This window comes from Colobus angolensis, unplaced genomic scaffold (genome assembly GCF_000951035.1).
Source record: "Colobus angolensis palliatus isolate OR3802 unplaced genomic scaffold, Cang.pa_1.0 Scaffold129, whole genome shotgun sequence".
Lineage (NCBI taxonomy): Eukaryota > Metazoa > Chordata > Mammalia > Primates > Cercopithecidae > Colobus > Colobus angolensis.
The window spans coordinates 1,584,484-1,598,442 of record NW_012114141.1 but is presented as its reverse complement, the minus strand read 5'-3'; the positions used below and the strand labels follow the sequence as shown (position 1 = coordinate 1,598,442).

General features: G+C 36.5%; 1 protein-coding gene across 1 annotated transcript in view; it reads right to left on the bottom strand.

The window, feature by feature from the left end:
* Positions 1 to 13,959, bottom strand: part of PIK3R4 (phosphoinositide-3-kinase, regulatory subunit 4) — an 80,228-nt gene that overhangs the window by 19,888 nt on the left and 46,381 nt on the right. The window contains exons 10-13 of the mRNA XM_011933682.1: positions 11,257 to 11,458; positions 9,924 to 10,111; positions 8,548 to 8,758; positions 5,745 to 5,910 (exon numbers count right to left, since the gene is read on the bottom strand). Coding sequence (XP_011789072.1) covers positions 5,745 to 5,910; positions 8,548 to 8,758; positions 9,924 to 10,111; positions 11,257 to 11,458 — 767 coding nt within the window. The remainder of the gene's footprint in view (positions 1 to 5,744; positions 5,911 to 8,547; positions 8,759 to 9,923; positions 10,112 to 11,256; positions 11,459 to 13,959) is intronic.

Here is a 13,959-nt window from a genome sequence, read left to right as displayed (position 1 = left end):
AAATTAATATGTGTCAACTTTGGAAATAAGATTCCAAAGCTGTTGCTATTTGTTTAGTGACTTGCTTGGACTAATTCTACAAAGTCTGTATTCTTTGTCATATGTGGCCACTGAAGTCTCTGTTCAGTTAGGTTAGTGGTCATCTAATAACTGGCAGGTGTTTCCTTCAATGCCTTGAACAATTAAGTGTTCCAGCCTTTTACTGAGGGTTTTGTTTATGTTGTGGCACACCTTCAACACTCCATCAGGCATTTTACATCTCTGCTTTAGTCTTCAGTTCTTGCTTGCACAGAGTCTCAAAGCCAGCCAGACATGAGAATTTGGTCTTTTCAGTTCCTTCCTGGGTATGTGCACAACTCTACACATACATGTGCTCTTATAAGGACCCAGGGATAGATCAAAACATTTCAAGGGCCCATATGGACATCTCATTACCCAGTTCTTCCTTTTAAGCTTTCTGTCAGCCTCTTGATGCCACCTCAAGATGACTGCTATGTTAAATAAATGGTGATGATTATTTTCAACAAGTACCCTGTGAGTAAGAGTTTTCTCAAAGAACAAGGTATGAGCCAAGTCAAATAAAGATGGGCCCTGAAAATGGAACTTTACAGCCAGCTGGCGCAGAGGTCAAATAGTGACAATTCTCTGGAGATGGGCCTTTGGGGAGCTCCAATGCCATTATGACCCCTCCACTGGCTACTAAGGGGCTAGTTTTCATGGCTACCATAGTTATGAGGCTGTTTTCCAGACTACCACAGAGCTGGTAAAGTGGGATGAGATTACAGTAAGTTAAAGACGACATGGCTCACTGTTCTTATGGAGAGTCAGGTGTTTTTCTTGAATCCACTTTAGATTGCTGCAAGGCGTTAGCTGATTTCCAAAGTTCTCAGAAAATTGACTTTGACAGTCTTTGCCAGTATTCTCATTGCTTTATGGAGGAAAAGTTTACTCTGCCGTTCCAAAATAGAAACCCCATATGCTCTTCTTAAACCTAATTTTAAAAAACACAATTATCAATGTCTTTCATTGATAATGGCTGCTGAACTTTTAGTGTGCTCCTAATTTTTTGCTATTATAAAGAAAGTCAATCTGAACAGTCTTGAAACTAAATCTGACTTGATTCTTAGTTATTTCCTTAGGATATGTACATCATAAAGGCTTGGATACATATATTGTAAAAAGTACCTCCAAGGAAGAGGCATCAATTGCATTCCACCAGAGGGCACTATATGAGTGCACCAATGGCATTATGAGATTTTCATGCTAGTAGGAGTTTTTGTCTCCTTTGAGAGAGGCCTACATATTCCTTTCACAAGTTTTCTCTTTCATTGTAGTTTATAATATTAACTTAAATGGTTTCTTCTCTTTCTCTTTCTTGCCCCTGTCTTCTGTTCCAAAAATTCAATTTCCTAAGATTCAAACATCAGGCCTTTGTTGCCCTTCATAATCCCTTTACTTTATAGTAACTCAAAAACTTTGACTTTCAACACTACTGAGAGACAAGACTAGCTGGACTTCCTAGGCCGACTAAGAATCCCTAAGCCTAGCTGGGAAGGTGACCGCATTCTCCTTTAAACTCGGTAAAGAAATAGCCAATCATCTATTGCCTGAGAGCACAGCAGGAGGGACAAGGATCAGGATATAAACCCAGGCATTCAAGCCAGCAAGGGCAACCCCCTTTGGGTCCCTTCCCCTTATATGGGAGCTCTGTTTTCACTCTATTTCACTGTATTAAATCTTGCAACTGCACTCTTCTGGTCCGTGTTTTGTTACGGCTCGAGCTGAGCTTTCACTCGCCGTCCACTACTGCTGTTTGCCACTGTCGCAGACCCGCCGCTGACTTCCATCCCTCCGGATCTGGCAGGGTGTCCGCTGTGCTCCTGATCCAGCGAGGCGTCCATTGCCACTCCCAATCAGGCTAAAGGCTTGCCACTGTTCCTGCACGGCGAAGTGCCTGGGCTCGTCCTAATCGAGCTGAACACTAGTCACTGGGTTCCATGGTTCTCTTCCATGACCCACTGCTTCTAATAGAGCTATAACACTCACCGCATGGCCCAAGATTCCATTCCTTGGAATCTGTGAGGCCAAGAACCCCAGGTCAGAGAACACGAGGCTTGCCACCATCTTGGAAGTGGCCCGCCACCATCTTGGGAGCTCTGGGAGCAAAGACCCCCCGGTAACACTACCAGTGACTCCAAAATATGTAACCCTAACACTGACAAGTTTCTTTTATACCACTCATATTGTTTTTTTCACTGTGATAGAACTCCACTTATTTTACTACCACCCCAATTTCAACAAATACCAAATGCATCCATCTCCCCTAAAATTGAGAAGCTGAATGAGCCAGAAATAAGGTAGCACAAGAAAACACAGAAAATATAATTTAAAATACTATAAATAAGTTGAAAAATCTGTGCAAAAGTTTAGAAAAACAGCAATTTTTCAAGAACTAGTCCCAAAGGGACAAACTGAAAGTTTAATTCAAATAAGAAAAAAGAAAATGGCAGAGCCAAGATCTAAGTAGCATAAATCACCAATCATAATTCAGTAAGAAAATCAGGACTGGGAACTGAATGGTCTGCCAACATCACTCCTGGGGGAAACTCCTCTTAGAATGTATTAGCAACATTTCCTAAGAAAACACATTAGTTTTGCTGTTCTTTCCCTGCCACCAGCTGTTCCCCACTTGGCTCTAGCAATAAGAATTGCTTCCTTCTCCCCCACTAGTCAATAAAGGGATGTGATAAGGGCGACACACTGCATTTTCTTACACTCTTTCCCAATCCAAGGCCCATGGCTGCCCACAAACAAGAGCAGGTGTTACAGCAAAGCAAAAGAGTAACTGCATTCAGAGGAGATCCAGTCTCCTAATCATACAGACTTCCCAAATTCTATTAAGTCAGCTAAATTACCAAAATTTGGGGGATATTATTAACTGAAATGGGATACCGAAATAATACTGTCTAAGGCATGACACTGGGATACAGAAAGTATGACTGTAATAAAAATCACTTGAGAACTAACAAGCAGGGTTTTTGCAATTTACCATCCTAATAAAGGGGACAATGAATCCAACTGATAATAACAAAGAACCATTTGGAAAACAATTATCAGAAGAGGTTCTTAAAATGCTAATTAAAATGCTAAGAATGGGCTGGGTGCAGTGGCTCACACATGTAATCTCAGCACTTTGGGAGGCTGAGGCCGGCAGATCACTTGAGGTTAAGAGTTCAAGACCAACCTGGTCAACAATGGCAAAACCCCTCTCTGCTAAAAATTCAAAAATTAGCCAGGTGTGGTGGCACACGCCTGTAGTCCTAGCTACTTGGGAGGCTGAGGCAGGAGGATCACCTGAACCCAGGAGGCAGATGTTACAGTGAGCCAGGGTCATGCCACTGTACTCCAGCCTGGGAAATAAAGTGGGACTGTCTCAAAAAAAAAAAAAAAAAAGAAAAAAGAAAAAAAAAAGCTAAGAATGGTTAGGAAAAAATCAAAAGAATGGTAGTAGCAGGGAAAGAAAAGAGCAGGGATTTAAAAGAAAGGGATAGGAGGGAACATCCTGGTATGCTGGTCACATTTTGTATCTTGAGAAGGATTCAGGATGCAGAGGTTTTATTTGTCAGAACTCATGGAATGGTTCACTTAAGATCTGTGTACTTCATAGCACACAAATTTTATATCAAGAAGAAAAAAGAGCTATAAATTAACTGGGTGTGGTGGCATGCACCTGTAGTCCTAGTTACCTGAGAGGCTGAGGCGAAAGGATTACTTGAAACCCAGGAGTTCAAGGTTACAGTGAGCTATGATCAGGCCACTGCACTCTAGCCTGGGCAAAAGAGACCCTAACTCTAAGAAGTAAAATAAAAATTTTAAAGAATAGACTGATGGGAGGTGGATAAATGAATAGTTATAAAACACAGCAAATATAGTAAAATCATTACAAATCTAGGTGGCAAGTACATGGATGTTCACTGTTAAACACTTTCAACTTTGCTTGTATATTTGAAAATTTTATAGTAAAATGTTGACATAAAAATTTCTACATGGACCTAGGATTCTTTACTTCTTTTTAAATTATCTTCTGACCAATACAACACAAAGACAGAATGAGGAAAAATACAATAATTAAGCATAGTGTAAAAATACAGAGCTAATCAGCACAAAATCTTATCAGGTTGGTAAGTGAAGAGTAAACTTTTAAATTATTTTTGTTATCAAAGATATTTTGTTGTTTGATGATTTTGTGGTTAATTATGGTCAATGAACTTACAAGAAAAGCACCAGAGATTCCCCACATCTTTTTACATAGATGAGATTCAATTCTGATTTCTAGTAGCTTTCTTTTCACACCAAACTAGGCAAAGAACAAATAAGAATATGGTAGAACCGGCTGGGAGTGGTGGCTCACGCCTGTAATCCCAGCACTTTGGGAGGCTGAGGCAGGCAGATCACGAGGTCAGGTGATCAAGCTATCCTGGCTAACATGGTGAAACCCCGTCTCTACTAAAAATACAAAAAAATTAGCCCGGCGTGGTGGCAGGCGCCTGTAGTCCCAGCTACTCGGAAGGCTGAGGCAGGAGAATGGCCTGATGCCGGGAGGCAGAGCTTGCAGTGAGCCGAGATAGCACCACTGCACTCCAGCCTGGGTGACAGAGCGAGACTCCGTCTCAAAAAAATAAAAGAATATGGTAGAACCAATACAGAGAAAAAAAGAAACAGAAGGAGGATAAACTGCAAATCAGATAGGGACATACTTATAAAGTTGTACAAATCTAAAATACTTATCATAATCACATTTATTAAAATCACATCATGCATATTTAAAGTCTTAGGGATTTGAAGTCATAAATTATATCCTTCTTGTCCACAGGAGTGTGGCAATGGTACACTATTTGTTTTCCTTATACAGTTAGCCATTCCATAATTTTTTTACTTTTCTCATGATCATATTCCATCTAATCCATTCAGCAAATCTTGTTATATCCAGGATCTGATTGTTTCCCACCACCTCATACTGCTAGCAAGCCACCAGCTCTTGTCTGATTATTAAAAGTCTTCTAACTGCTTCTGCCCTGCTCCTCTTCAGTCTATTCTCAACATAATAGCCAGAGTAATTCTGTTGACAACTAACTCAGATCATATCTCTCCCCTACTCGGAACTCTTCAAAGGCTCCCCACCTCACTCAGAGTCAAAGTCAAAGTCCTTTACAACAGCCTACGAGGCCATATCTAATTGGCCCTTCTTACTCCTCCATCTTGCTCACTGTGCTCCAGCCACAAAGACCTTTCTGCTATTCCTCAACCATGCCAAACATGTTTCTTCTTCAGGGCCTTTGAAATGACTGTTTCCTCTGCCTGGAATGTTTTTCCACAAGATATCCACATAGCTTTCTCTCACTTTTTTCAAGTCCTTCCTCAAATGTCACTTTCCCTGTGAGGCATTCTCTGGTTAATTTATTTAAATTCTACCCTACCCCACCTCTACTGCATTTCCTATCTTCCTTTCCAGATGTATTTTTTACCACAATTATTTTTAACCATCTAACACATTAGCTGTTTTACTTATACTTTCATTGTCTCTCACTTTCCAGTAGAAGGTAAGCTCCACCACAGAAGGATTTTTGTCTATTTATCGTTGCTATATGTCTGCTATCCCAAACAGTGGTTGTTATAGAGTAAGCACTCAATAAACATTTGTTGATTTGAATTAATGAACTGATTCATTCCTGAGCATATGGTACCTGGTAGTGGTGGTCTTCCCCTCCATCTTTTGACTGTTCCAGATTTTCACTGTGCCATCATTTGAACATGTTGCAAAAAGTGAGTGTTCATCAGAGACCCTAATTCGATTCACAGCAGATTTATGCTCATGAAGATGGGCAACTAATAGCCCTTTAGGACGCCATCCTAAGGAAAAGCAAAGGAGCGTATCATAAACTGTAGTTTACAAATACAATCTCCCCATCATCCTCCGTTATAATAACCAGCAACCAGCTTGCAAACAATCATAACAACTAAAATATTTGGAAGTACCAATAGTTGCCAATAAAGAGTGGTCTATTGGACCATGACAGATATTATTTACTGAGACATCAACTTAGCAATTAAGTGTTGCTTAAATAGCTTCAGAAAGGCAGCCCCTGGGGCCCTTCTCCAGTATCTGACAAGGCATGACAGTTAACTGAAAATGAAGGCACGGGGTACCTGCTACCTCTGAAATCCCTGACTACTGACTCAGTAGATGGGGTAATGACTAGTCTAGAGAACCTGTGCACTAGGAGGCCCAGTTCCACTATACATAAAAGTGAGACCTTAAGCTACTTATTTAAACTCTACGACCTTTAATTTCCTAAATGTAAAATGAGGGACATATTAGTTAATCCAAAGGGTGACTATATGAACAAATGAGATATATACAAGAATCTAATATTATCCATAGCCTATAGTAAACATCCAAATGTTGGTTGATTCTCTTTTTACTTGAAATCATTTATTCTATGGTATAAACACATTAGTATAAATGGTATTATAAATTACAGCCTCAGAATGTTCATGGACTTTCCAGTACTTTGACATCTATAACCTATGTTTTCCTATGTATATTCTTTTTTTGAGTATGATTAATTTCCTCTAATAAATTATACATTCCCTGGGGCCAGAAACCATGCCTTATCCATTCATGGTTCATTCACAGCACCTAACATAGGTACCTGCACATAACTGTCTTCACTGTTTGATAGCTTCTTTTGTATTAAGTATAACAGTTCATTATATTTAATACCATAAGATTTTAAAATAAAACAGAAAGCTATGCTAAAGAGCATACTGTACTGGGAATCTCTACTGTGGCAACCTGAGTGATGATAATGTCATTTTAGAAATGATTTATTTTCACCAAGAAACAAAAATGAAACTGATACCACTGCCAAACCGAGCTTACTCTAAAACGAAAAACAAAATGTTTCCCCTTAGATCTCTGGCTCACATGTGTGGGAACAGTAGCTAAATGTGATTTTTAAGAATATGCTGGATTTGAAAGTGATCAAAAACGCTTTGTCATGAAGTCTAATAATCTACCAGGCTAGGCTGCACATTTCCCTTTGGAGAAAATCAATTTCACACAGCTACTCAAGTGCAGAAAGAAAAAAATCAAGAGTCCAACCAACAGTCACTGCACATTTCTTGAACTACAAAATTCGACATCTTTTCTGTGATTTATTAAATAAAATGTATTACTCTATTAAGTATAATATGCCACTTACAAAGACAGATTCTATCATGAAATATAGCAGTCTGTGCTCAACTTTTCAGTTTTTAAAGTAGCGCTGGTATATAATATTGATTCGTATCACAAAAAATTTCAACATTAAAAAATTCCAAAATGTTTATTTCAATAAGAAAATTTATGCAACTAACGATGCTACTTGCCACTTAACAGTATCTTCTAAATCTTTAAATCATTGACCTTTACCAGCATTTTCCCCAAGTCCGCATCAGTAACCCATGGGAATTCACATGATTTGTAAATATCTATATATAAACACACTATGCATCTTCTCAATTTCAATTTTTATCATTAAATTGTAGAGACAGAAACTCAAAAAATATTTTTAAACCTACAAATCTAGTGTCAAAGACTAGCTCTGCTACATTACACTAGGCAAGTCTGCTAAGATAGCTGAGTCAGATTTTCATTTGAAGTATCTCTAAATTACTTTTAAGTCTTAGCAATACAGAACTGCTTCCTCATAATTTTAATGTTGATCATCGTTAAGGCGTAGGGTTAGAAGTGATGTTGTTTTTTTTTTTAATTATTTATTTATTTACTTTTTTTTTTTTTTGAGACGGAGTCTTGCTCTGTCACCCAGATTATGCAGTGGCATAATCTCAGTTCACTGCAACCTCTACCTCCCAGGTTCAAGCAATTCTCCTACCTTAGCCTCCCGAGTAGCTGGGATCACAGGCGTGTGCCACCACACCTGGCTAATTTTTGTATTTTTAGTAGCGATGGGGTGACACCATGTTAACCAGGCTAGTCTCGAACTCCTGACCTCAAGTGATCCGTCCACCTCAGCCTCCCAAAGTGCTGGGATTACAGGCGTGAGCCACCACACCCAGCCTATTTTCTTTTCAAAAGTACTCGTCATTTTCTAAATTTTCTAACTTTTTCTTAATCAAAGTATGTTAAACCTTCCAGAAATTAAAAGCAGGAATTTGGTCAAAGAAGCCAGACATTCAAATGAGAAAGTGGCAAGACATTAAACAGGTAAAACTTAGTACTATAAGTGGGGAAAATGAAGCACAGATAGGCTAAATTATTATGTGATTGGCCTAAATATGACTTTGCCAGCTGCCGCCACAACTAAAAAGATCCAACTCAACAAATAATGACACGATTTCTTACTCACTGCTTCTTCCTCTGGGTTTCCCAAACATTTTTGTTCTTACCTCTTTTGTCTGGTAGTTAAGTATTCATTTCCTCTATTAGATTCTAGCTTTAAGCACCTAGACTAGACTATAACTACCTATCAATGGAACTTTTACCAGGTGGTGGTGGTTTACTCTCCCATTCAGCATTTTCCATCATCTGCTTAGCTATTCTCTCAGCATTGCACTGCTCCCGCTTTTGCTGGATGAGTTGCTGAAGTTCAGTTTTACAAGTTGTAATCCGAATCTGATAGGTGGATGGTAAAATTGTACTACTTAAAACTGGTATTACTGGTTTTTTATTTTGCAGAGTTGTCACTTCTGGAACCTACAAAACAAATGGAATTCTAACTATTTATGTCATAAGCAAAGTATATTTGAAGATAAAAGCCTACCCATGTTTTTATCTATAAATTATAACAGCTTTTTGTCATCATTAATGTACCAATTTTAAAATTCATTTAAATACATGTTTTCAATGAAAACCCAGTTAAAATGAAATTTAACTACAAATGCTACATTTCCATTCTTTATATAAATCCTACATTTTATATATAAAAAAACTGATCAGCACAAAAATAACATTAAACAAAAATTATCATTAAGTGAAAAGAAGAAATGGAATTTCAATTTAATTAATCTGGTTCAATTAATATTTTTTATTTAAGATATGATTGACTAGGAAAGAGCTGCCTTAAATTAAACTTATTTCAAATACAGATGCTCCTTGACTTACAATGGCATTACATCCCAATAAGCCTATCATAAGTTGAAAATATCATTAAGTCGAAAATGCATTTAATACACCCAACTACTGAACATCACAGCTTAGCATAGCCCACCTTAAACATGCTCAGAACCCTTACATTAGCCAACAGTTGGGCAAATTATCTAACACAAAGCCTATTTTATAATAAAGTGCTGAATATCTCATGTAACTTACTGAAATCTGTACTGAACACAAAAAATGGGATGGCTATATGGGTACCAGAGTACAGTTTCTAATTAATGAATATTACTTTCACACCATACAAACTCAAAAAATCCTAAGTCTAACCATTGCTGTCAGGAATGATCTGTACATCAAAAGCATCATGACATTTATCACACATAGGAAATTTGGGACTTCTTCCCAGAAGTATTTTTGCTATTTTATAGATATAGCTATGTTATACTGGAGGAGGAATAAAAAAGATTTAAAAGGTTCACTGCAGCGTAATTATAATCACAGTTCATAATAGTGTCTTCATCCCACAATTTCAGATCACTTTATTGGCAAGTACTCTAAAATGAGACCTTTTTAGTACTTTCAATAACTACATTTCCTCCTCACCATAAAATTAAAGATAAACCTGTCTTAGAAAGGAGTATGTCCTCCCTAAAAGAAAAGTCACCATATTAATTTTTCTACTACAGTACACAGCCTTTAAACATCCAAAATAGCAGAACGGGGTTCAAAGACATTAGAAGGACTACTGACTGGGTGACAGTACCTGTGGAGAAGTTGACAAAGGGACACAAATGCCAGCAGAGGACTCGGAACGAGGAGGTTTCCCAGTCTGAATCATCTCCTGATCACTCCCTTTAGGTAGGGCCTGTGGCATGTTTGGTGGGTCCAGTGACCCAAACATGCTTTTCCATTCTTCATTTACGTTTGAGTCTTGTTTTACGTGTTTTCTGGCTATGAAAATATATTTGGAATAGTTAGTCTGAAGGTAGCCTTTAAAACCATTATGTGCTTTTATTGCCTTTGGAGGGGACAGGAGAGGGGGCAGGGACAGCACTACACTTCATATCCTTTTTGTTCCTTAACATTTCTAATTTATTCATATTCATATATCAACTCATTAACTCTCATTTCATTTCTAGGCCAGATGGAAGAGATGTGCTTTCAATGATTTTAATAATAAGACCTAATTACTTCCTAGTTTCCCAAGGCCAGCTCAATTTCAAGTAACCACTATATCTAAAGTAGTGAATAGTAAGAAAATGGCATCTGTTTTAATTTGCATTTATTAAATTATTTACCTTTTCATATATATGCATTCTATTCTATCAGTTGTCTGTTCAATCTTTCTTTTTTTGGCTTGCTTTCTTATTAATTTGTATGTTTTATATATTATGGATCTAAACCATTAAAACTTAAGTTACAAATACTTTTTCTCGAATTTGGCGATTAGAAGTTTATTTTAAATAAAATTCACTAGCTGCCTTCAAAATCTAATGCTAGAATAGAGGAAATTTTAAAGGCATATAATTGGCAGTGAATGCACATGCAAAAAGGGCATGCACAGGATCTTAAAAAACTTCATACAATCAATGTCAATGTCACAAGAGCTCACGGTTTCAAATCTCAAGACTGCAAATAGTTAAGTCTTATCTGGTCTCTACTCTTGCATTTCATTGTTAATAGCAAGACCTTTCTTTTGAATTCATTGGGTATTACCTACTAATAATGAACTAGAAAACTTGATACCATTTTACATAGACTATTGTTCTTGGGTTGCTGGTTAAAGGGTTAAAAAAAAAGAATTTCATCTTCAGTCATACACCTCCATGGTGACAACGTGATTTTATTGTAAAAGCAGAGCTATGGAATCAGACCTTGGTTTGTCACAGAGTTGTGATTCTGACAAGTTACTTCCTTAACTGTTAGTATGCTTCCCTATTTTTCTTCCCCAAAATCTCCCTGCTAAGTAATGGAGTCACTGTATTTGAAAGTTCTTTATCTGTGAAATGGGGCTTTTTATTATTAATTAGCTAAAAAACAGTCTTATGAAATAATTAACAACAACAAGCTACACACACACAAACAAGCATACTAACCCCGTTTGTCATCTGGTTCTTGTTTGGTTTTAACAAGATCAACTTGTCTCCCAGTTATGCCTAAAGCTGCCAAGTCAATTACACCTTTCTGACTACTATCATGAAGATGGCTCTGGTCCACTATATTGGCCTTTGCTTTATTAGATTTCATCATGAAGTCTTTCAGTGCCAGAAGTTTATCTTCCTCTTCCTCTGTCATTCCCTAAAGCCAAATAAAACCATATGTTCTAGTTTATTTTCACAAGTAATAAAAACAGACCTCAGAATGACTAACAACTGAAGGAACAAATCACCCAATTTAAAGCTGAAAGAGTCATAAGGGTGAAACAATCAAGTGCAAGTGAAAAATAAAGTTAACAATACAGAATGACATGTCACACTACTAAGATCTCCCAGAACATTCTATTAGGGCACTTTGTAATTTGTATCATGATTTATATCTTATCTTTCTTCCTAAAGGACAGTATTCAAACATAACTCATCTTTGGAATTTCCAAAGAACACAACATGTGAAATATAGTAATATTTAAAATACAACTGTTGAATAAATATTTATTATCTGAACAAAAACTCTGAATGTATAATATTAAGCAAAAGAAAGTGTACCAACTTCAACTTTGCTCCTGGTTGTGTTGAGAAATGTATACTGAATGAGTATATAAAGGCATTCTATGATATATAAAATATACTATGCAACTAAAGGATTGATTGGAATGCGGCCTGAACTGCAGATCTGAGCAACAAACCCAGTAGCAATCTAGGATAATGGCTGAGGTCAGACTGCCTAGGTTCAAATTCCAGCCCTGATTACTACTTACTATATGTGTGCACTTCTATTTATCTATAAAGATAATTACTAGCACCCATCTTATCAGATTATAGTGAAATTTACATGCTAATCCACCTAAAATATTTAGCGCACTTGAAACGGACAAATACTAAGTAATCAATCTAAATAATTAATTCATTGGCAACTTAAATATTCTGGAAAATGTGGCAGTTCTGCGTGTCTTTCTTTCCAACCACCCACAGAATCCTCTAGTACATTTTTATCAAGCAAAGGAATAAAAAACATTCATTTAATAAAATGTCAGTTCTCCTGAGGCCTCAATCTAGAATCCCACTAGAGTTTAGAGTCATATTCACAATTCTCAGGCAGACTATGATAAAACCAACCCTAGGAGGGCACAAAGCTAAAAAACATGAAATAAAATTGCATTAAAGTACAATAATAATAGACATATTCTTGACCAAATCCCAGTGTTAACTTGCAACACTTAGTTTATTTTCATGTCTCCTCCTAAAATTCACTTTAAATAGACAATAGCTACTTTACAGCTAAAGTAAGAGCTCTCTTTTTGTTAGTCTATGTTTTAGTCCACAAAAGGGAGGGCCAACAGTAAGGGCTATAAATAGTAATGAAGTACTGATATATGCTACAACACAGGGGGACCTTAAAAACATTAAGATCAGTGAAAGAAGCTAGACACAGAAGGCCACATATTGCATGATTCCATTAATATGAAATGTCCAGATTAAGCAATCCATAGAGACAAAAAGTAGATTAGCGATTGCCAGGGGCTAAGGGAAAGAAAATGACTGCTAATGGATACAAGGTTTCTTTTCAGGGTGATGAAAATGTTCTGGAATTTAACAGTGGTGATGGTTGCACAACTTTGCGAATGTACTAAAAAGCAGTAAGCTGTACACTTCAAAAGTGAATTTTATGGTAGTGAATTGTATCTCAATAAAAAAATAATGTTAGCACTGCACCATGAAAAACAAACAAATTGACAAGAACATTACAAGAAAGGAAAACTACAGGACAAGGTTGTTCATAAACTCAAACGAAAAAATATCCACTAAAGTAGGAGCAAACCAAATCCAGTGTACCTAAAAACATTTTATATATTTATATTTTATTTATTTTCTAAAACTACATTTATATATAGATACAATATGACAAAGCTATGTTTATTTCAAATATCCAGGGAATAAAGTAAGTTTATTTCAAATATCCAGGGAAAAATCAATCAACATATTTCAACACATTAACAGAATAGAAAAACCATATAATAATCTCAACAGATAAAAGACATTTGATAAAATTTAGCATTCTTCCAATAATCATCTTAGCAAGCCAGAAAGAGGATTTCCTTAATCTGTTCAAAAGATTGTACAAAAAAACTAATAGCAAAAATCACACTGAATGGTACAATGTTGAGAGTTTTCCCTCTGATATGCGAAACAAGGATGCCTGCTCACACCAAATCTCTTTAATACTATACTAAATATCCTAGTCATTTAAATAAGGCAAGGAAAACAAAGGTATTTAGATTGGAAAAAAAATGAATAAAATAGTCACTGTTCACGCATGATACAATTGTGAATGTACAAGTTCAAAAGAAAATGTACAAGCAAATTATTGTAATTAATAAGTTTTATGAGGTTGCCAAAGGAAATATAAAAATTTCTCCATATACCAGCTACAAACAAAATAATGTTTCAATTTGCCAATTGTAATAGCATTCAAAATAATCAAAAGTGACAAGCTGACTTCTACAGGTTCAATGCAATCTCAATATATCAACAAATTTTTATTGTATAAAGTGACAAGCTGATGAAAAAAATCATATAGAAAACGTGTAAGAAAATGCTAAGAATCAAGGATAGCCAAGAAACTCTTGAAAAAGAAAAAAAAAA